Raw genomic sequence first — 21,563 nt, 5'->3', positions numbered from 1 at the left:
GAGGCTGGGGCTGCGCAAGGCAGCGGCCAACCGCGGCGGGAGGGTTCCGGAATTAGCACCGTGAAGGTTTTTGTTACAGTCCCAGAGCATGTGAGTTAAAGTGGCTACATTGGCGTTGCAGACCTTGCATATATTTGTCGGGTATGTACCGGGGTAAATCCTGTGGTATAGTTCCGGGTTGGGGTACGTGAGCGTCTGCAGTTGTCTGAGGGTCACCGCGTGCGCCCTGTCCAGCTTGTCGCTGGGCGGAGGGAAGGTACGGCGGGCCAGGCAGAGGGCCTTGGTAATTTCGTTGTAGCTGGTCAAGCAGTCTTTGGTGCTATTCCACGGACGACGGTCGCCGGCGCGGTTCGCGAGCTCGCGCGCCTTGGCGTGTGCCGTCTCGTTGCGGTTGCGATACGTCCTCGATACTTCTCCCATGTGCGCCGGGAACCATTGAATTCTAGTTTGGAATTCTACCTCCTGCTGGACTTGTCGGTTCCTCAGGACTCGGGCCGCTCTCTGTGAGATCCATCCTTTGACGAAGTTTCTAACCGTCTGACGCGAGTCGCAGAGAACCACGGTGGACGTCGGATCCGTGAGGGCCAGTGCCACCGCCGCTTCCTCCGCCTCTTCTGCGCGTTCGCACCCTACACTTGACGTTATGCGCGTTTTGCCGCACGAATCGACGACCGCAACCGCGAATCCGAGCGTTCTGAGTATTCCGCGGCGTCAACGAACCTCGTCCCCGTATCGTCTCCGTGGCTGTGCAGGAGAGCTCTGGCCCTGGCCACTCTTCTTCCCCGGTTGTGTTCCGGGTGGACGTTTCGTGGAATCGGGTCGACTCTTAGCGTTTGTCTGATCGCGTTTGGAATGGCGACTTTCTGGCCTTGTGGTACGTGGTAACGGATGCCGAGACTTTCCATGATCTGGCGGCCTGCTGTCGTTCACAACACGCTTAGCGAAATCGCCGAGGCGCAGCGCACTTGGCTAGTAACCATGCAACCAATTAATTTTGATGCCCCTGGCTTGTTTGATACACTTCCTTCAAAAGCTGACTTAGGTCAGTGAGGTAATGCAGGACACTGCGGGCCAGTGTTGCATTTTAAGGCGGAAGCCTTTAATGCCTCATCGTTGTAAGCAGGAGTTGTCGACAGAAATGTCACGCATTTCAATTGGTCCAAATGGTCGTGACGTCAGAAAGCGCGAATTTCAATCGGGGCCAATTGTACTTAGGCTAGTAACCATGCAACCAATTAAAGGGGTCGTGTAGTGACGCTCCAACTAAGTGGTACTGAGTTTAGTTCATTGCTTAATTAATTAATTAGCCTAATTAAGCTTTCTAGTCAGACCAGATAAATAAATAAAACCGAGAAGGAATTTTGCTCGAGTTCGGGAATCGAACCAGGGTCTCCGGAGTGCGAGACGAGCAAGTTACCACTCCGCCATGTCAGCTCGATAGTTTGAAATGAACAAAGGCGCGTCTAGTGAATACGGTGTATTCATTCACTCCCATCTTCCTCCCTTCCCTTAGGGCGAGGTTCAGGTGTCCACCGAGATATGCGAGACAGATACATTTCCTTGCCTCAAAAACTAATTTACCGACAAGCAAGACGTAGAGCCGAACGGGCGATGGCGTTCTGTGGACTCCCTGGCAGCGTTGCAAGACGGTATCACGTTCCACACTCAGAGGCGAAGTTTAAAATCGTAACCACACATCAGTGACACTAGCACCAACACCGTGCTTAGGGCTTTCGCCTCTCCGCGCTTTAGGTCAACAAAGCACCCCCCTAAATTTTTTTTGGTTAGTCTTCCACGGAAATTTCTGCGGGGAAGAGGGAAATTTAATTTTTCTATTTTCAGTAAGGAATACATAAATGAAAGCCTTGTTCCTAATAGAGCATTGCTACATAAATTGAAGCCCCAAGCGTTGTGAAAATAGAACACCTGACATTCATGGCCCTTTTTCGTTACATTGTTAAACTTGCTGGTGTACACCTCTGGATGAACGTGGCGACTAGCGGATATTGCTTTAGGTATCGAACGCGCCAGTTTTCAACCGGGGTTACGCGGTTATGACCACCACGGCGCTCACATTCGCATTTGACCAGTCAGCCTCCCTTGAATGGTTAGCGAAACTACATCAGAAGTTCAGGCCTGCGTAGCAAGCTGTCAGCTTATTGCGCATGTAAAATGGCCGTCGTAACACCAGCTAGTTGCGAAATGCGGACACACAAATCAAATGTTTCATTCCTTATTTAAGCAAAAGCACTCACGTACGAATTACCCGTAGCCATATCTTACACAGACTCGTGGACACAATTCGAAAGCTGTTACGCCACCAGCATAACAAATGCTGGCGGCTTCACTGCCACTGAGCGGCCGCGCTGGAGAAGAAATTGTGGCGCTACTCGGTGGACAGCTTCGCAGCGCGTCAGCGAGCCTTAGTGGATTTAAAGGGTGCAGGTCTAGCTACTACGCAGGTCTATTAAACCCGGGGTGTCTCAAGTGGATGTCACTGGACCCTCGAGAGCTGACTTCTTACCTGAAAAAACGCTTGGAATGCTATCGGGGAATACACTACCGGTGTTGTTCACTTAAGTTTTGCACAAGCTTTATTTCTGAGCGTTCAGCAAAGATTGTCAGGCTCAGTTTGGTCCAATTCGCGTTCGGTCATCATTTACGGGAGCCGCTGTGTTTGAGCCGTGCCGAAGTGAAATTTCAAGACCACAGCGGTGGCGTAGCTGTTCGAACATCCGCCACTCATGCGGGAGGAAGGGGGTGCTGTCTCCAGTGCTGTGGGCACCCACAGGTTATACAATGGGTACAACCTTTTTCTTGCCTGCTGATCGGCTTTGTTAGGGTGAGGTTCTTGGCAAATGTGCCTTTCACCCCACCTCGGTTAAAGGAAAAAAACCTGTCCGCAGATGTCCTTGCGCTTTAAAAATGTGTCATCATCATCATGAAGACAGAGTCCAGCTTTCGTGCACATTGCCCGCTTGTGTCGTCTTTCGGTGTAAGCAGCAAACACCGCGTAAACCAACGGTGATGGTTGAGTTTACATCCGCGGTGAAAACTCAGATCTTTCCTGCTCTACAGAATGACGGGATTTGGGGCGAGTTGGTGCATGCCTGAAAATACTGCTGTGCAACAGTGACAAAACAAGAAACACAAAGATTACACATGCACGTACTACCACCTATTTATGGGAAGAAAAGGGCACGTATTTATAAACCTCACTCACCATTGTAACAAGCCTCTATCGCGCTCAGCGATAGAGCCTTATCAGATGGAGAGGACATTGAGTCCAGAGAGACATGCTGACACAATTATAGATCTGGAGTGGGATGATTCCCCAGCCGTTATGTTGGGTGCAATGCCGGTCTAGATCTTGTTCTGGGGACGAAACCCCACGCCTGGTAGGTGTTTAACATGTTGCCCCGTGGTTGATATCGTAACTGCTCCCTTTGCAGTCTCGGATACAGCGACATCGTATATCGACAGGTAAACAAGCAATGCGATGGGTGTCCTTTCTTATTTCGAAAACGCGTGAGTGTGTGCAAACTTGCAATTCAGTGTAATTGCAGTACTGCAGTAGAGGTGCCTGTAATCCAAAAAGTCCATCTTGTCTTCTCGCAAGCAACACCCCTTCCGCAGTTCTCGTCGCAAATGCTGTGATGGCTTTAGGGCGATGCCTACGGGCAGGTGCCCAGACGGCGCGTCAGTCCCACATCCATTTACCGGGTTAGTAGTCTCACGTAAGCAGCAGCCTTGTACCGATTGCAGGGAGGAATTGGTAATTAAATTCCTTCTACACGCTTCTTCGTCAGTGCGGCGTTATTCCCTTTGAAAGAAATTTACAGGCTTTGGATAAGGGAAATTACAATATTTCTGCAGATTAACATGCTTTTACCCGTCTTCATTTTTCGTGAAGTGTTACAAGCTAACAGCCTTTAGCACAAAACACTGAAGATGGCAGCATGAATATGGTCTTTCGATTGGTACATTCTGGCTGTCTTTTCGGTTAGGCTTCCACGGAAATTTTTGGGGGAAGAGGGGAAAATAATTTTTTTGTATTTTCAGGACGAGGATATATAAATGAAAGTATTGCTTTTATCGCAGATTTGACCCATTAATCAAAGCACCAAGCGTGGTAAAAATGAAACACCTGACCTTTTTGCTAAACTATTAAACTTGCTAACCTACGCCTCTAGATGAACGTGACGATTAATGGTTAGTGCTGCTGGCATTTAACGCGCCAACTTTCAACCGCGGCTGCGCGGTTATCACCACCACGACACACACATTCGCATTTGTCCTGTCAGCGCCGCATGAATGGTTCGAGAAAATAATTTGGACGTTCAGGCCTGCGTAGCAGGCAGTCAGCTTCCTCGGAAAATAAAATGGCCGTTCCCAGACCCACCAAGTGCGAAGTGCGCACACCCACATCAACTAACTTTTCTTATGGAGACAAAAGCACGCGCGTGCGGATTGCGCGCAGCCATATTTTATATTACGCTATTCGAAAGCTGTCAAGCCACTGGCGCAGGACATGCCGGCGGGTTCACTGGAATGCAACACCTGGCTTTGATGGAGAAGGAAATGTGACGCTACTCAGCAGATAGCTTCGAAGCACGTCAGGGAGCCTTAGTGGATGTGAGGAGTGCAAGGCTAACTACTACGCACAGTATTAAACACGAAGTGTCTCAAGTGGGCGTCCTCATTTTTGTATCAGATTTATTTCTCACCATTCAGCAAAGGTTGCCGCACTCAGTTTGGCCAATTCACTTCAATAATCATTTGCGTGAGCCGTTTAATTTGTGAGCCGTGCAGAAGAGAAATTTAAAGACTAAACCAGAGGCTTACTCGTTTGAGCATGCGCTTCGGATGTTGGTGGTCCGGGTGTGATACCCAGAGCCGCCGGGTATTCAGCGGTGATACTATGGGTACAAGCTTTCCCTGCCCGGTGCTGAGCTTTTTATGGTGCAATGCTTGGGAATTAGGTCTTTCATCCCATCTTTAGTAAAAGTAATATACATTGTGCCATGGCGCTCTTTGGCCACATATTCCCTTGCTCCAAGCAAATTGTCATCATCATCATGAAGATGGATTTGTGTCTTCGTGCAAATCGCCCGCTTGTGTCATCTGTAGGTGTCGGCAGCAAACGCCTCGTAACTCTAGAGCGACGGGGGGGGGGGGGGGGGGCGGGGGGGGGGGTTATTCGCGGTGAAAAATGAAATAGGCCCTGGTCTACAGAATGACGATCGGGGGGCGACTTGATGCATGACTGAATATACTGCGCCGTAACGACGCCAACACAAGAACGAAAGTGACAACACAAGCACACACTATCAACTGATTATTGGAGGGAGCACATTTATAACCTCACTAACTCTGTAAAAACGCTCCACCGCTCTGAGCCCAGCCTGTAACAAGTGGAAACGTCTTTACAAAGGCCTGTACAACCAACAATAAGTCTTCCTTATTTGGTCTCCTACGCCCGAACCTGAGTGGTATTTTTGTTTTTTCATATGTTACTTACTTGTTGCAATGTCTTTGTTATTTTACTTACTTTGTTCAGCATTTGCGTTTAAGGCGATAACTACTTTCACTTCAAATGCGTGACACTGCTTCTGCTGTGATTGTCAGACACTGCAATTGCAAATATTTTCTGTTCTTTTCAAGTGTTTCTTATAAACAAGAGCTTTAATTGCAAGAACGATTGTGCTTTTTACGTTAAGCCTTGTCATTTGCAGATTACTTGTTACTGACAGGGCTCAGAGCGATACAGGGGACATACATGCTGAGTAAAGAGTTCCAAATATACCCTTTTACTTTTAATAAACAGTTAGCAGTGTGCGCATATGTTCCTTGTTTCTTTCTTGTGCTGTCGTGCTAACGGCGCAGAATTTTCAGCCAATATTGCTGTACCCGTCGCGGCTGTGCCCTACCACCCAATAAACTCACTGTAACACATCCGGAACTCAAAATAACCCCACAAAATGCTGAAACTCAAAAGTTTTTTCCGATTTTCAAGGCTTCTGTGGGCATATTGTACCAACGTACTTTCCATGTGAGATTGTCAGTGCCCTCAGCGCACACATCTTTTGCGAAGAGTCTTTTTAGACTTAAAGCCTCGATCATGCACTTTTTTAGAGACCTGGAGATTCATGGGATCACTAGATGTATCTCTTCCTATCGTGAGGACATGTTGGAAAAAATGCAACCAGGGACCGCTAGGCAACTCGTCTACAATGTTTAAATAAAAACAGATGGTTGCGAAGGTAAAGCAACTCAATGTATGCTTCACCTTCGCAGGGCACCTCTGACGTTTTGGATGTGGCAACGCTCTTCGAGCTGTGTATGTCGGCTTGTCAGCACCGAGCTTCGCGGCCGCACCCGTAATGCTGCATCTGGAGCTGGCATGGTGTGAGTGAGAGGGGAGCGATCTCCGACTGAAGTTCAAGTTTTTTGTTCAGACAGCTGCATATAATGCTTCACATATAATGCTTCTTATACTGCTTCCACATTAACTTTCTTTAGCAACTCTGGTGTAATTCCAGCTCACAATATTTATAGATATCGCTTAAGCCATGTATATAAACAGGAAATCCTCATGAATTTCAACAATATACGTAACTATCCCAATTACTGGACAAAACTCCAAGTTACCTTACAAAACACTTCGAGTATTGGTCAGTACCGATGTCACGTTCAAGTTACGGGAAATAGTGCCTTAATTACACAATAACAACGCTTCTGAATTATTATAATTCGGTATGTTTTGACCTCTTCACGGCAACCTACAAGGACCTCCGGCAGATGTATTTGGTTTCTATGTAATGTTATCTAACCTTGCTGTTGTTTTCTTTTGGATTTGTAGCAGTGAGTTCCGCTATTGTTTTCTGTTCTTTTTTGTTGTTGTTTTTTGTTTTCGTTTACTATGAATACTTATCTGTATCATATTAAATATGTATGTATGTGTTCGGATATCAAGAATATGTTATGTGATGCCGCCACTCTGCCGAAATAAGGGACTGTGGACCCATCAAGCTCTCCAAGGGCAGCTTTTTTTCTACAATCCCTCCATCTGTATTTGATGGCAAATGAAGATTTCATTTCATTTCATGATGCACAGTTGACGATGGTGCGATTATGTGCTCGTGAGAAATGACCACTTCATTCAGAAAGAATGCGACACCCGGTCTTCGCTGGCTGCCGTAATCATCATCATCATCATCATCATCATCAGCCTGACTACACCCACTGCAGGGCAAAGGCCTCTCCCATGTCTCTCCAATTAACCCTGTCCTTTGTCAGTTGCCGCCACTGTATCCCCGCAAACTTCTTAATCTCATCCGCCCACCTAACTTTCTGCTGTCCCCTGCTACGTTTGCTTTCTCTTGGAATCCACTCCGTTACCCTTAAGGACCAGCGGTTATCTTGCCTTCGCATTACATGCCCTGCCCAAGCCCATTTCTTCCTCTTGATTTCAACTAAGATGTCATTAACCCGCGTTTGTTCCCTCACCCACTCCGGCCGCTTTCGATCTCTTAACGTTACACCTATCATTTTCCTTTCCATAGCTCGCTGCGTTGTTCTTAACTTAAGCTGAACCCTCTTTGTTAGCTTCCACGTTTCTGCCCCATAGGTGAGTACCGGTAGGATACAGCTTTTGTATACTTTTCTCTTCAGGGATATTGGTAAGCTACCATTCATGATCTGAGAGAACCTGCCATATGCGCTCCACCCCATTCTTATTCTTCTAGTTATTTCCCTCTCATGATCCGGATCTGCGGTCACTACCTGCCCTAAGTAGACATATTCTCTTACTACTTCCAGCACCTCGCTACCAATGGCGAACTGCTGTTCCCTTGCTAGACTGTTAAACATTACTTTGGTTTTCTGCATGTTAATTCTTAGCCCCACCGTTCTGCCCTGCCTGTCTAACTGATTGATCATGCTTTGCAGTTCTTGTCATGAGTGGCTTAGCAAGGCAATGTCATCAGCAAATCGCAAATTACTCAGGTATTCTCCATTAATTCTTATCCCCAACTGTTCCCATTCCAGTCCCCGGAATACCTCCTGTAAGCAGGCAGTGAAGAGCATTGGCGAGATCGTGTCTCCCTGCCTGACACCTTTCCGTATGGGAATTTCATTGCTGACTTTATGGAGAGCTATAGTAGCTGTGCAATCGTTATAAATATCTTCCAATATTTCCGTAATAATTCCGTAATAGCTTGTGGCAACAAGTGGTATTGAATAAGTGGTTCGTCCAGGAAGTAAAAACTAAAGTCTTGTATAATGAAAGTAGGAAACACGGCGTTACTGCTGTGGCCGTCGTCTCTCTTATGTACGACCGGAGGACAGGAGAGACACCATCGCCCCATAATGTCCAATGTAGCCCTTTAGGGGTTGTTTTGCTGGCGGGAAGTTCAGGAGAGATTGAGTGCAGAACTCCCCAGGATAAAAAGCGCCGTTTTCGGCAACATCCAGGGAACACGGCGAAGGAGCGTTTATGTGAAAGAATAATTGCGTCTAAGCCACACAGAGGCCACTGATTGGAGTTTAAGGGGAAAAAAAGTCACCTTTGATTATTATTTTTACAGACATTCCAGATCGCATGGAATCGGACTGACATCACATTGACCACTGTGTTATAGAGAGACCAGTGCGCGGTAGAGAGAGGTGTGCTGACCGCTCACACAAATCAGGAGGGAGGTAATTACGCAGACTATAGTTTGGGGGCTATGCGCGATCTAGATCTTGTTCTGGTGACGAAAGGTCCGCACCGGGTAGGTGGTTAACGCATTGCCCGGTTTTTGGTGTCATAACTGCACTCAGAGGGGTGTCCTCTCTTATTTAGGGAACGCGTGAAAGCGTGCGAACTTGCAACTCAGTGTGACTGCAGTACTGCAGTAGGGGTGCCTATAATCCTGAAATTCCGGCTTGTCTTTTCGCAGGCACGGACCGTCTGATGACTCTCGTCGGAGGCGCTCTGATGGCTTTTCCGCGACAGGTACGGCCGTACTCATACAGCGCGCTAGTTCCACAATCCACTCAGCGGGTGAGTATCTTTTAGTATTGCAGCAGCCTTCAATCGTGTGCAAGGAGGATCGAGAATCAGATTTCTGTATTTCCGAATAAGAGGATGGAGTAAACATTTCTGACACGTGAGGGTGCCGTTCTGGCTCATTTCTGACGAAACTACCTCGTTCCATCTGCGCGCTTCTTGCTTACCCTGACGCTGAACCCTTTCAACGAACTTTTCAGGCAATGAATCACGGCAGTGACATTGTTTCTACAGATTAACATGGTTTTACCCCTCTTCATTCTTTGTGAACTGCTACAAGCTTACGGCTTTTAGCACAAAACACTGAAGGTTCCAGCATCACTTCGGCTTTTCGATTGGTATACTGCGGGCATATTTTCGGTCAGGCTTCCACGGAAATTTCTGTGGTTAAGGGACAAAAGTAATTTTCATATTTTCAGCAACTCGATACATAAACGAAAGTTGTGCTTCTAACGCAGTTTTACTCCATAAATCGAATCACCGAGCGTTGTGAAAATAGAACACCTCACATGCATGACCCTTCTTCGTTAAGCTGTTAAACTTGCTGGTGTACACCTCTGATTGAACGTGGCGACTGGTGGGTAGCGCTGTTGGTACCAAACGCGCCGGTTTTCAACCGTGGTTGCGTAGTTATTGCTACCACGACGCTTACATTTGCATGTGTCCTGTCAGCGCGGCCGGAACGGTTGGCGAAAATATATCGGAATTTCAGGCCTGCGTAGCAGGCAGTCGGCGTGTTGAGCAAATAAAATGGCCGTATCCTCACCCACTGGTTGCGAAATGCAGAGAGTCACATCAACTCCTTCATTCCTTACCCAAGCAAAAGCAATCACGTACGAATTTCTCGCAGCCATATATTATGCAAACTTCTCAACACTATTCGAAAGCTGTTACACCACCGCCACAGCCGATGCCGGCGAGTTCAATGCAAAGCAGCGGTCGCACTGGGTGGAGAAATTATGGTGATACTCGGCGGACAGCTTGGCAGCGTACCAGAACGTCGTAGTGGATGTGAGGGGTGCGGGCCTAGCTACTACGCTGAGCTATAAAACATGAAGTGTCTCAAGTACATATCACTGGACAGTTGAGAGCTAACTTCTTGCCTGAAGAGAAGCTTAGAATGCTCTCTGAAAATACCCCGTTGACACGTTCACCTTCTCTTTTGCATTAGCTTTATTTATGAGAGTTCGGCAAAGATTGTCGGGCTCAGTTTGGTCCAATTCGCGTTCAGTCATCATTTGCGTGAGCTGCTGTGTTCGAGCCACGCCGAAGACAAATTTCGGGACCCCTACGGTGGCCTAGTCGTTTGAGCATCCGAGTCGCATTCGGAAGGTGCAGGGTGCGATCCCCAGTGTCGCCTGGTACCCATTGGTAATACAAATGGTACAAGCTTTCTCCTGGCTGGTGATGGGCTTTTTTTACGGTGAAATGCTTGGAAAAAGGGTCTTTAACTCCACTTGCGCCCTTGCGCTATAAAATTTCATCATCAACATCATTAAGACGGTGTTCAGCTTTCGTGCACATCGCCAGCTTTTGTCATCTGTCGGTGTCACAAGCAAACGCCATGTAACTCAACAGCAACTGGTGAGTTTTCATCAGTGGCGTAAAACCGGATAGCTCCGGCTGTACAGAGTGACGAGAGAGGGGTGAATTGTTACATGTCTGAAAATACAAGACAGAAAAAGAACACTTCCGCACACTACCAACTGTTGAATGAAAGAATAGGGGCATATTTTTAGCCGTCACTCACCATGTACGAAAGCTCTATCGCTCTCAGTCCCGGCAGTAACAAGTAAAGGTGGAAACGTTTTTATGAAGACTATCGCCACGCTGAATTCCGTTTCCCTTATTTGGCGTCCGCTACTCAAACCAAGTTGGTGTTCTCGCTTTTTTTATTTTACTGATGCTGCTATTGGTTATCTTTTTTCTTTTCTGGCATAGGCTATATGCTAGTGCTTTAAGAGCACGGTAGAAGAAGCATTCTGCGATTTGAATTTGTCCTTTCATTTGCAGATTACTTCCTAAATAAAGACTGCGCTGAGAGTGATAGAGCGTTGTTACATTGTGAGTGTGGCTTGTAAATCTGCCCCTTTTCATCCTGTAAACAGTTGGTAGTGTGCGCATGTGTTGGCTTTTTCATTGTTGTTGTCGTCGTTGCGCCGCACTATTGATGCGGGTAGACGACGACAAAGAGCGATGGCACGAGTGCGAGGAGTAGAAGACGACAACGAAGTTCGGACTGTGTTCTCGGTGCCGCTCGCAGCTGTTCTTGTCTATTTGTAAATATCTGTAAATATATTCTTTCCGCAACATATTTGGTGAAGGTGCGGATTTCCCCCACGTCTACCGACGACGGAGCTCCGCAGCGGCCGCCAGTTGCCTTCACTCATCATGACCCACGACGCCGCCCAGCAAACCTCCGCCCCGGCCATGACATCACTCGTTCTTTCTCCCCCTCGTGACCCTGGGACATTTTCTGGTACCGACAACACTGGCGTCGACGACTGGATCAACATGTACGAGCGAGTGAGTACCTACAACCGCTGGGATCCGACCCTTATGCTCGCAAATGTAATATTCTATCTAAAAGACACCGCCCGGGTCTGGTATGAGACACACGAAGACCATCTGACCAGCTGGGACGTGTGCAAAGAGAAACTCCGCGAATTGTTTGGACGGCCGCTCGGCCGAACGCTTGCCGCTAAGAAGGACCTCGCCTCCCGAGCTCAAACATCTACGGAGTCCTATGTGTCGTACATTCAAGATGTGCTGGCCCTCTGTCACAAAGTTGACGCCAACATGCCCGAGTCTGACAAAGTCGGCCACGTGTTGAAGGGAATCGCCGACGATGCCTTCAACTTGCTCGTATACAAGAGTTGCACTACAGTCGACGAAATTATTAAGGAATTTCGACGCTTCCAGGAAGCCAAAAGCAGGCGTATTAGCCAGCCGTACACACGCCTCCCCAACACGGCTGCGACTTCTTCATGTGAAGACCTGCGCCACCGGGCAACTCCAGCGCCCCCAGAAAATGTGACCCGCATCATCCGACGCGAGCTCGAAGCTATGTCCCCTGCCCCCCAGCATCTACATGATGGCGACACCCGCTTACCTACCATCTCTCTGGTACAAGCTGTCGTCCGCCAAGAGCTTGCCAACCTTGGTTTCCAGCCCGTCAGCCCTGTACGGTCTTCACCACCACCCGAAATCACTGCGATTGCTCCTGGACGACCTTCGTACTTCACTCCACGTCGCCGAAACCCTAACGACTGGCGGACAACCGACGACAAGCCCATTTGTTTCCATTGCCACCGCATTGGCCACATCTCCCGCCACTGTCGAAATTATTGGTCCCGTCGCAGCACATACCGTCCTCTCAGCTCCCACCGCGACGACGAACAGCCCAGCCACTACACGCCCCCTCCAGCCCAGCACAGTGCTACAGTCGACGGCCAGATTCCCCGCTCCAGCCGCTCCCCGTCCCCCCTGCGTCGCCAGTCTCGTTCGCCCCAACGCCGTCGCTCCTCTCCTGGCCCCTACGGACGCTCGCAAGCGGAACTCTAGACGCTGCAGTGTCTCGAGGTGATGCTGCAGTACAGCCCCAGTCCCAAAATCCTCGATTAGCCCTTCGCGCACACCATAATTTGCTCGCTATTCATGTCGATGGAGTGCCTGTGAGAGCCCTGATCGATACAGACGCGCACGTATCCGTCATGAGTTCAGCCCTACGACGCCGCCTCCGAAAAGTACTGACCCCTGCACCCAAAGCCGTTCTCCGCGTTGCCGACGGCGGAACTGCTCATGTTGTTGGACTATGCACAGCCCGTGTGACCATATACGGCCGCCATACATCCGTTCTGTTCTCTGTTCTGGACCAGTGCCCTCATGAAGTCATTCTTGGCCTCGACTTCCTGTCTGAGCATTCAGCCCTCATTGACTGCGCCACTAATGTTGTTCAGCTTGACCTTCCTCTTTCTGCTGAGTCGCCGTCCCCAGTTATACACCGTCTTTGTGCTGTCGACTTTGTCCGTCTACCGCCTCAAGCCGCAACTTACATTTCTTTCTCATCTGTTCCCCCTGTACCTGATGGTCACTACGTAGTCACTCCGGAACTTGACGTCGCCCTGACGCGCAGCATTGCGCTTCCACACATTGTATTTACAATGTCGGCCAACCGAGCGTGCCTTCCGGTCCTGAACTTCGGTTCATCCATCCAACAGCTCCCGCAAGGCATCTCACTCGCCACGCTGTGCCCTGCTGCCGAATGTGTGATATCAGTGGTGGACAGCTGCTTACCTTCCACTCAGCAATGCCGGTTGCCTGCGGCCCCATCAACAGCGAACCCAACGGACGACTACGCCGACATGATCGCTTCTGACCTACCGCCGATGCAAGCTCGCGATCTTAGGTGCCTCTTATCATCTTTCCGCGACATCTTCGACTTTGATAGCCGTGTTTTGGCTCGGACCTCTGTGGTGACGCATCACATAAACACCGGTGATTCCGCTCCTCTCCGCAGACGTCCGTACCGAGTGTCCAGCGCCGAACGCACCGTCATAAATCAAGAGGTGGACAAGATGCTCGCAAAAGACATCATCGAGCCCTCGTCAGGTCCTTGGGCTTCACCAGTTGTCCTGGTGATAAAGAAGGATGGCAGCTGGCGCTTCTGCGTTGATTATCGGCACCTCAACCGCATCACAAAAAAAGACGTATATCCACTCCCAAGGATCGATGATGCCTTAGATTGCCTCCACGGCGCCAAATATTTCTCTTCAATTGATCTTCGATCGGGGTACTGGCAAATTGCCGTTGATGAAAAGGACCGCGAGAAGACCGCCTTCGTGACGCCTGATGGCTTATACCAGTTTAAAGTCATGCCGTTCGGCCTCTGTAACGCCCCGGCTACCTTCGAACGAATGATGGACTCCCTTCTTCGTGGCTTTAAATGGTCCACCTGCCTCTGTTACCTAGACGATGTTGTGGTTTTCTCGCCTACCTTTGCCACGCACCTCGAGCGCCTCTCTAATATTCTGACAGTGTTTCGTAACGCCGGACTTCAGCTCAACTCATCGAAATGCAAGTTCGGTCGTCGCCAACTCACTATTCTCGGACACCTCGTTGACGCTTCTGGTGTACGCCCAGATCCCATCAAAATTCAAGCTGTGAAGGACTTTCCTCTTCCAAGGTCGTCGAAAGATGTGCGCAGCTTTGTCGGCTTGTGCTCATATTTTCGCCGTTTTATCAAAGATTTCGCCGGCATCGCTCGTCAAGATTCGCCGGCATCGATCTTCTGAAGAACGACACCCCCTTTACCTGGGGCCCTGCTCAAGAGAACTCATTTTCATCTCTCGTCCATTTGCTGACCACTCCGCCCATCTTAGCACATTTTGACCCGTCGTCTCCCACAGAGGTTCGCACCGACGCCTCCGGATATGGCATCGGCGCCGTCCTAGCCCAACGTCAACAGGGTCAAGATCGAGTCATCGCTTATGCCAGCCGCCTACTTTCAGCCGCAGAGCAAAATTACACCATTACTGAGCGCGAGTGTCTTGCCCTTGTCTGGGCAGTAGCTAAATTCAGACCCTACCTGTTCGGCCGTTCATTCGCTGTTGTCACTGATCACCACGCTCTCTGTTGGTTGTCTTCACTAAAAGATCCCACCGGTCGCCTTGGTCGCTGGGCATTGCGCCTCCAAGAATACTCATACTCCGTCGTGTACAAGTCAGGGCGCCATCACCAGGACGCTGACTGCTTATCCCGATACCCTGTGGAACCACCTGACCTAGAGGACGCTGAGACCCTGCCCTACCTCTTAGCTATCTCCGATCTTGCTGATATTGCCAACGAACAGCGCCACGACTCATCTTTACGACCTATCTTTGATGGCATCCATTCTGCAAACCGATCTCCGTCTCTGAACCTTTATGTGCTCCAGAACGGCATTTTATATCGCCGAAACCTACGCTCCGATGGCCCTCCGCTCCTGCTCGTGATACCCCAACGTCTACGCTCTTCTGTCCTTGCAGAACTGCACGATCTTCCGACAGCCGGTCACCTTGGCGTGTCCCGCACGTACGCTCGGGTGCGGCATCGCTTCTTTTGGCCTGGTCTCTATCGTTCCGTCAAGCGTTACGTGGCCGCTTGCGACCTGTGCCAACGTCGGAAAAGGCCCTCCACTCTGCCTGCCGGTCTTCTGCAACCCATCGACATACCTCCTGAACCTTTTCACCGTGTTGGCCTCGACCTTCTTGGCCCTTTTCCGACGTCACTCTCCGGCAACAAGTGGATCGCTGTCGCAACTGATTATACGACTCGGTACGCCATCACGCGTGCTTTGCCGTCCAGCTGCGCTACCGATGTTGCCGATTTTCTTCTGCAAGACGTCATCCTTCACCACGGCGCCCCTCGTCAACTGCTCAACGACCGCGGTCGTTATTTTCTATCCAGAGTAGTTCACGACATTCTTCGTTCGTGTGACACGCAGCACCAGCTCGCGACAGCTTACCACCCACAAACCAATGGGCTTACGGAAAGGTTCAACCGCACGCTCACCGACATGTTAGCCATGTACGTATCGCCAGACCACCGAGATTGGGACGCAGCCTTGCCTTATGTGACATTTGCATATAACTCTTCCATTCATGACAGAACAGGCTATTCTCCTTTCTACCTTTTGTTTGGTAGGCATCCCACCTTGCCTTTGGACACACTCATGCCGCCTTCTTCAGCCCCCACCACTGCTTACGCTCGGGACGCCATCTCCCAGGCCACGCTGGCGCGCCAAATAGCACGTAGTAGGCTCCAAGCCTCTCAAGTTTCCCAGAAGTCAGCCTACGACCGCCGTCACCAGGCCGTCGAATATACCCCAGGATCACTCGTCCTTCTCTGGACGCCCTCTCGCAGCGTCGGTCTCTCCGAGAAGCTCCTTTCGCACTACCGTGGCCCTTACCGTGTCGTGCGCCGTGTTACCGACGTGAACTATGAAATTGCTCCCCTTGAAACCTCGCCCTCGTCATCTGGCGCCACCACCGACATCGTCCACGTCTGTCGCCTTAAACCTTACCACGACGCTCATACGTCGCCGCCCTAACGCCGAGAGTGCGTTTCAGCAGCCGGGGGTGCTGATGAGGGTAGACGACGACGACAAAGAGCGATGGCACGAGTGCGAGGAGTAGAAGACGACAACGAAGTTCGGACTGTGTTCTCGGTGCCGCTCGCAGCTGTTCTTGTCTATTTGTAAATATCTGTAAATATATTCTTTCCGCAACACTATTTTCACTCATATCTGCTCGAACCCAAGCAGCTGCACCCTTTCGCCCCGAAAATTCTGTGAAACGTACCAAGCATGCAAAATATCCGCGCGAATTTCTATAGAACGTGCTACACCTGCAGGAATTGTGTTTCCAGATTTTCTAGGCTTCTGTGTGCACATTATACAAAAATACTTTCCGTGTTTGATTGTATGCACGTGTCAGTGCGTACATTTTTAGCGCCGAATCTTTTAGATTTAAAGCTTCTATCACACATTTGTTTGGACACCTAGGGATCCGTGGGATCGTTAGATGTTTCTCTTTGTATCGTGAGGATATATTGGAAAAAACACAACCAGTGGCCGCTGGACAACTGGTCTACAATTGTGGAACGAAAACATATGGTGCTATTGGGAGCATTATTTATGCTTCAGTGTAAATAAAATTGGTAAATTGGTTTTTGAGGAAAGGAAATGACGCAGTATCTGTCTCACATACCTCGGCGGTTCGGCGGACACCTCAACCGCGCCGTAAGGAAAGGGATGAATGTGGGAGTGAAAGAAGAGAGAAAGGGGTGCCGTAGTGGAGGCCTCCGGAATAATTTCGACCATCTGGGGATCTTTAACGTGCACTCACATCGCACAGCACACTGGCGCTTCTTGCGTTTCGCCTCCATCGAAACGTGGCCGCCGTGGTCGGATTCGAACCCGGGTACTCCGGCTCGGTACACGGGCGCCTTACCACCACTGGCGTTTCGGATGTGGCAACCCAGTTCGAGCTGTGGATGTCACCTTGTCTGCCCTGAGCTCGATGGTGCCCTCGTACTGCTGCATCTCTAGTCCGCATGGCGTGAGTGAAAGGGAAGGCATGTACATCTAAAGTTCAAGATTTGCGTTCAGAGAGCTGCATGGTGGACAGTTGTGAATGGTGCGATTAAGTGCTTCCACTTCATTCAGAGAGAATGCGACGCCCGGGTTTCGCCGGCTGTCGTAACAGCTTGTCGAGGCAAAGGGAGTTGACTAAGCTGCTCGTCCAGGGATTTGAAAACTGAAATACTGTATCTTTAAAGTAAAAAAAAACACGGGAGAGCGGGGAGGGGCAGTGGTTTCTATTAAATACAATAGGACGACAGAAGAGATACCATCGCCATAAATGTCGAAGTCGCCCCTTACGGGATTGGTACACCGCCGGAAAGTTCAGCAGAGATTCATTACACTGCTCACTTCGATAAAAACCGCTGTGTCCTACATCTTGGAAACATTGCGCACAAGCGGTTAGTGAAAGAATAATTGCGTTTAATCAACCTGGAGACCAATGATCAGTGATTAAGGGGAAAAGTCCCCTCTGACTAATATCATTAGTCGACATTAAATACAATAGGACGACAGAAGAGATACCATCGCCATAAATGTCGAAGTCGCCCCTTACGGGATTGGTACACCGCCGGAAAGTTCAGCAGAGATTCATTACACTGCTCACTTCGAAAAAAACCGCTGTGTCCTACATCTTGGAAACATTGCGCACAAGCGGTTAGTGAAAGAATAATTGCGTCTAATCCACCTGGAGACCAATGATCAGTGATTAAGGGGAAAAGTCCCCTCTGACTACTATCATTTGTCGACATTTTCGTTCGCTCGGCTTCAGACTGACATAACACCAACCAGCGCGTATTACAGACACCAGTCCAGTGTAGGGAGAGGTATGCTGACCGTCAAATAAATCGGAAGTGGGGTAATTCCCCAGCCGGTAGATTGGGTGCGGCGTCGGTCTAGATGTTGTTCTGGTGACAGAAACCCCACGCCTGGTAGATGGTTAAGCTGTTATCCCAGGGGTTGGTGTCCTAACTGCCCCTGTGTAGACTTGGATTCACCGACACTGTATATCGAAAAGTAAACAAGCAATGAGATTGGAGTCGTTTCTTATTTCGAAAGCGCGTGAAAGCACGCGAAATTACGATTCATCGTGATTGCAGTATTGCAGCCGAGGTGCCTGCAATCCTCAAAGTCCTCCTTGTCTTTTCGCAGGCCGCATCCATTTGGCGGGCCTCGTCACAGGCACTCTGATGACTTTAAGGCGATGCGTACAGACGGGTGCACTACGGAGCGCCAGTTCCGCAATCCAGTCCGCGGGTGAGTAGTTTTTGGTATATCCGCAGCCTTTTATCGGGCGCAGGGAGGATAGAGAATCAAAAATCTGTATTTCCGAATAAGTGGATGGTGTCAGTATTTCTGACATGTGAGGGTGCCGTTGTGGCTCATTTCTGGCGAAACTACCTCGTTCCATCTGCGCGCTTTTTCCTTACCCTGGCGCTGTGCCCTTTGAACGAACTTTTCAGGCAATGGATAGAAGTAGTGACATTATTTCGAAAGATTAGCATTGTTTTACCCCTTTTCATTGTTTGTGAAGTGCTACAAGCATATGGAGTTTAGTGCAATACACTGAAGGTTCCAGCTTTCCTTTGCCTGGCCTTTCGATTGGTATGTTCTACGAATATTTTTGGTTAGGCTTCCGCTGAAATTTCGTCTCTAAGAGGGAAAAGTGATATTCGTATTTTAAGAAGGGGATACATAAACAAAACTAATCCTGGCAACACAGTTTGGCCCCATAAATCAAAGCCCAAAGCGTTGTGGAAATGGAACACCTGACTTGCATGACACTTCTTCGTTAAACTGTTATACTTGCTGGCGTACACCTCTGGTTGAATGTGGCGACTAATGGATAGTGATGTTGGAACCTAGACCGCCACTTTTCAACCATGGTTGCGCGGTTACTACCACCACGACGCCTACATTCGCATGCTTCCTGTCATCACCGCCTCTATGGTTTGCGAAAAGACATGGGAAGGTCAGGCCTGCGTAACAGGCAGTCAGCGTTCTGAAAAAAAAAAATGGCCATCGCCTCATGCACTGGTTGTGAAATGGGGAAACTCACGTCAACTGTTCCCTTCCTTGCCCAGGCAATTGCAACCACGTACGAATTTCTCGCAGCCATATCTTACACAGACTTCTGGAGACTATTTGAAAGCTTCTACACCACCGCCATAGCCGGTGCCAGCGGGTTCACTGCAAAGCAACGGCCCCGCTGGATGGAGGAGAAATTATGGTGCTACTCGGCGGACAGCTTCGCAGCGTACCAGAAAGCCTTAGTGGATTTGAGGTGTGCAGGCCTAGCTACAACGCTGAGCTATACAACACGAAGAGTCTCAAGTGCATGTCACTGGACATTCTAGAGCTAACTTCTTACCTGAAAAGACGCTTAGAATGCTATGTGGGAATACCCCGTGGTGACGTTCACCTTCGCTTTTGCATTAGCTTTGTTTCTGAGTGTTCGGCATAGATTGTCGGGCTCAGTTTGGTCCAGTTTGCGATCAGTCACCATTTTCACCGACGACAAATTTCAAGACCGCCACTGCGGCCTAGTTGTTTGCGCATCGGCGTCACAGGCGGGAGGTGCGGGGTTCGATCCCCAGTGCCTCCATGTACCCACCGCTGTTACAATGGCTACAAGCTTTCCCCTGTGTGGTGCTCAGCATTTTTAGGGGGGAATGCTTGGGAACTCGGTCTTTGACCCAACCTTGAGTAAGAGAGAAACCTTGTGCCATGGCGCTCTTCAGCCACAGATGCCCTTGCGCGATATAAATTAATCATCATCATCAGCAGCACAAAGTTCAGTCTTCGTGCAAATCGCCCTCTTGTGTCATCTGTCAGTGCAAGCATCAAACTTTACGTAACTCAACAGCGATGGATGAGATTTCATCCGCCGCGGGCTCTACAGATTTCTTGGTCTGGGGCGAGTTGGTGTATGCCTGAAAATACTGCTGCGCAACCACGCCAACACAATAAAAAGACAGCACATATGAACAGTATCAGCTGTTTATTATAAGAAGCACATCTATAACCTCACTCACCAAGTAACAAGGCTCCATGGCTCTCAACCCAGCCAGTAAGAAGTAAAAAGTGGAAACGTTTTTATGAAGACTTGTACCGGGAAATTCCACCTTTCCTATTTGCGCGTCCGTCGTCTAAACCTAGGCGGTGTTGTTGTCACTTTTTATCCTGCTTCGGGTTTGCACGTCTAATCTGTAGTTATTTTCATGCAAAGCTCGCTATACTAAAACTCTCTAATAATTGTTAACTTACAGTTGCTGCGGAAAAACCCTGAAAGGCGCTTGGGTACAAGTGGCAAAGATGCTGAAGATGTCAAGAAGCAGGCTTTTTTCAGAGTAGGTCGATGCTTTCGAACGTCTCTTGTTTTGCTTTTGTATTGCATTGAAGCTTTTAATGCTCAAAGCTAGTCTACCTATCTCCACTTAGCTATCAAGGTATTGACTGCTTTTGCTTACAGCCGCCGCGTTGTCTCAGCGGTTATGGTGCTCGGCTGCTGACCCAAAAGACGCGGGTTCGATCCCGGCCGCGGCGGCTGGAATTTCATTGGAGGAGAAATTCTAGAGGCCCGTATACTGTGCGATGTCAGTGCACGTTGAAGAACCCCAGGTGTTCGAAATTTCCGGAGCCCTCCACTACGGCGTCTCTCAGAGCCTCAGTCGCTTTGGGACTTTAAAACCCCATAAACCAAACCAAACCGCTTTTGCTTACAATCAGACACTGCTTCTGCTACGACTGACTGACACTGCTACTGCTAAATTTTTTTATTTGCTAACCTTTGTTCTACGCTATTGCTATAAGTGCAGGGTTGAAGAAGCGCTCTGGGATTTTTATTTAGCCCTGTCATTTGCCAATTACTTGTTACTGGGTGGGCTGAGAGCGATAGGGCGTTGTTACATGCTGAGCAAGGCTTATAATATTGCCATTTTCTTCCAATAAACAGTTCGCGGTGTTTGCATGCGTTGCCTTTTTCTTTCCTGTGTTGTCATCATTGCTCCGCAATATTTTCATTCACTCATTTTCTCCCTGCAGCGGCTGCGCCCTACCACCCAATAAATTAAGAGTAATGCAACCTGCACACAATATAACCATGCGAACTTCGATAGAACATGCTGGCTCTACTGAAATTGAAAGTTTTTTTAAGATTTTCTAGGCTATAGTGCGCAAAACGTATCAACGTACTTTTATGCGTAATTGTCTGCGTGTTCTCCTTATATCCTGAGAATATTTTCAAAAAAAACCAACTAGTGGCCGGTAGACTACTCATCCACAATTCTTAAACGCAGACAAATGATGCTATTCGGCACATCATTTATACTTCGTCATGCAAATTATTTTATGCTTCAGTTTCGCACGGTAGCTCTGGCATTTCGGATG

The 21,563-nt window shown here is 49.0% G+C and overlaps 2 protein-coding genes across 8 annotated transcripts in view; both read left to right on the top strand.

Annotated features, from left to right (window-relative positions):
* Nucleotides 1–21,563, top strand: part of LOC149324554 (uncharacterized) — a 53,484-nt gene that overhangs the window by 15,872 nt on the left and 16,049 nt on the right. For 6 of the 7 annotated variants that reach the window (XM_089565341.1, XM_089565340.1, XM_089565343.1 and 3 more), the window contains 3 exons: nucleotides 6,298–6,408; nucleotides 8,943–8,998; nucleotides 18,327–18,431. In XM_089565341.1, coding sequence (XP_089421467.1) covers nucleotides 6,298–6,408; nucleotides 8,943–8,998; nucleotides 18,327–18,431 — 272 coding nt within the window. The remainder of the gene's footprint in view (nucleotides 1–6,297; nucleotides 6,409–8,942; nucleotides 8,999–18,326; nucleotides 18,432–21,563) is intronic. The other variant, XM_089565344.1, reaches the window with a different exon arrangement.
* LOC149324555 (uncharacterized) lies at nucleotides 11,507–12,616 on the top strand. The gene has a single exon (XM_089565414.1). The coding sequence runs from the start codon at nucleotides 11,567–11,569 to the stop codon at nucleotides 12,614–12,616; it is 1,050 nt and encodes a 349-aa protein (XP_089421540.1). The 5' UTR covers nucleotides 11,507–11,566.

Source organism: Amblyomma mixtum, unplaced genomic scaffold (assembly GCF_055824585.1).
Source record: "Amblyomma mixtum isolate Tamu unplaced genomic scaffold, ASM5582458v1 scaffold_23, whole genome shotgun sequence".
In the NCBI taxonomy this organism is placed as follows: Eukaryota; Metazoa; Arthropoda; class Arachnida; order Ixodida; family Ixodidae; genus Amblyomma; species Amblyomma mixtum.
Note: the sequence above shows the minus strand (reverse complement) of the source record. Positions and strands in the feature narration are given on the sequence as shown.